The sequence below is a fragment of the Corylus avellana genome, chromosome 2, assembly GCF_965113065.1.
Source record: "Corylus avellana chromosome 2, dhCorAvel1.hap1.2, whole genome shotgun sequence".
NCBI lineage: Eukaryota > Viridiplantae > Streptophyta > Magnoliopsida > Fagales > Betulaceae > Corylus > Corylus avellana.
Genome location: NC_142491.1, coordinates 30012615 through 30013981, shown reverse-complemented (window position 1 = coordinate 30013981; position 1367 = coordinate 30012615). Strand labels below are relative to the sequence as shown.

The window sequence follows — 1367 nt, the reverse complement described above, 5'->3', positions numbered from 1 at the left end:
TGTGGAGCAATATAAGCCAAGTTCATTGAACTTTCTCGGTTCGCGCCTTACTTGGTGTCCACAGAAGAGCTCAAAGCAAGAAAGTTTGAACGAGGGTTACAGTCGCACATCATGAACCAAATTATGGGATTCGAGATTGGCAAACTGACAGACTTGATCAATAAGGTGGCAGTAATTGAGCGGACACAGAAAATCAACTTAGAATACTTCAATCAAAAGAAGAGAACTGCACAGGGGGACAATCATTCCATGCAAATAAGAGGAGACTTAACCAACCAGCAAAGAGGATTTACACGCCTCAGCAATTTCATATCCAAAGAGGGGGCGAGCAACACCCATCATGCCAGAAGTACAGTAGGATGCATACTGGGAATTGTCTCTACGGGCAATCAGGCTGCTTCAAGTGCGGGAAACCTGGACATATCGCGAGGGATTGTATGACTCCTACTAACAACCAAGCCAATCAAAACCGCCCAGAGGGACAGAGAACCACGGCACCTGCTCGGGTGTATGCTTTGACACCAAGTGATGCAGCGGCGTCAAACGACATAGTAACAGGTGCTCTTCCTATTTCATCTGGTAGAGCTTCTGTTCTTTTTGATTCAGGGGCAACACACTCGTTTGTGTCGTATTTCTTTGCTAAAGCCTGCTGTCTGGAGCCTGAAGCCTTAGATGTAAATTTGGCAGTTGCTACACTGGTAGGGAGTACAATTTTATGCACCTCAGTAGTTAAGGGTTGTCCTATTCTAGTTAAAGGCCATGTCATGCCAGCGAATCTCGTTATTTTTGAGATGAGCGGGTTTGATATTATTTTAGGCATGGATTGGCTATCCATGTATCATGCTTGTGTGGACTGTTTCCACAAGGAGATCGTGTTTAGACCACCAGGAGCAGCAGAGTTCAAGATTTGGAAGAATCAAAATACCGGCACATTTAAATTGATATCTGCACTACAGGCGACCAAATTACTGAGAAGTGGGTGTTCAGGATACATGGCTTGCGTGATAGGAGAAAACTTGGGATGCAAAATTGAGGAAATACCTATAGTACAAGAATTTGTGGACGTTTTTTCCAGAAGAGCTGCCAGGGATACCGCCGAACAGGGAGACCAAATTCACCATTGACTTATTACTAGACACCGCACCCATATCCAAGGTTCCATACAGAATGGCACCACTGGAACTCAAGGATCAGTTACAACAACTTCTGGACAAGGGTTTTATCCACCCTAGTGTTTCTCCATGGGGTGCACCGGTCCTATTCGTGAAGAAAAAGGATGGATCAATGAGGCTATGTATTGACTATCGAGAACTAAATAAGGTGACAATCAAGAATAGATATCCACTGCCGAGGATTGTTGACCTCTT

General features: G+C 44.6%; 1 protein-coding gene across 1 annotated transcript; it reads left to right on the top strand.

Annotated features, from left to right (window-relative positions):
* Nucleotides 1–359: 359 nt before the first annotated feature.
* Nucleotides 360–1124, top strand: LOC148587597 (uncharacterized). Its single transcript, XM_088512713.1, has one exon. It carries the CDS (start codon nucleotides 360–362, stop codon nucleotides 1122–1124), a length of 765 nt encoding a protein of 254 aa, XP_088368839.1.
* Nucleotides 1125–1367: the final 243 nt, after the last annotated feature.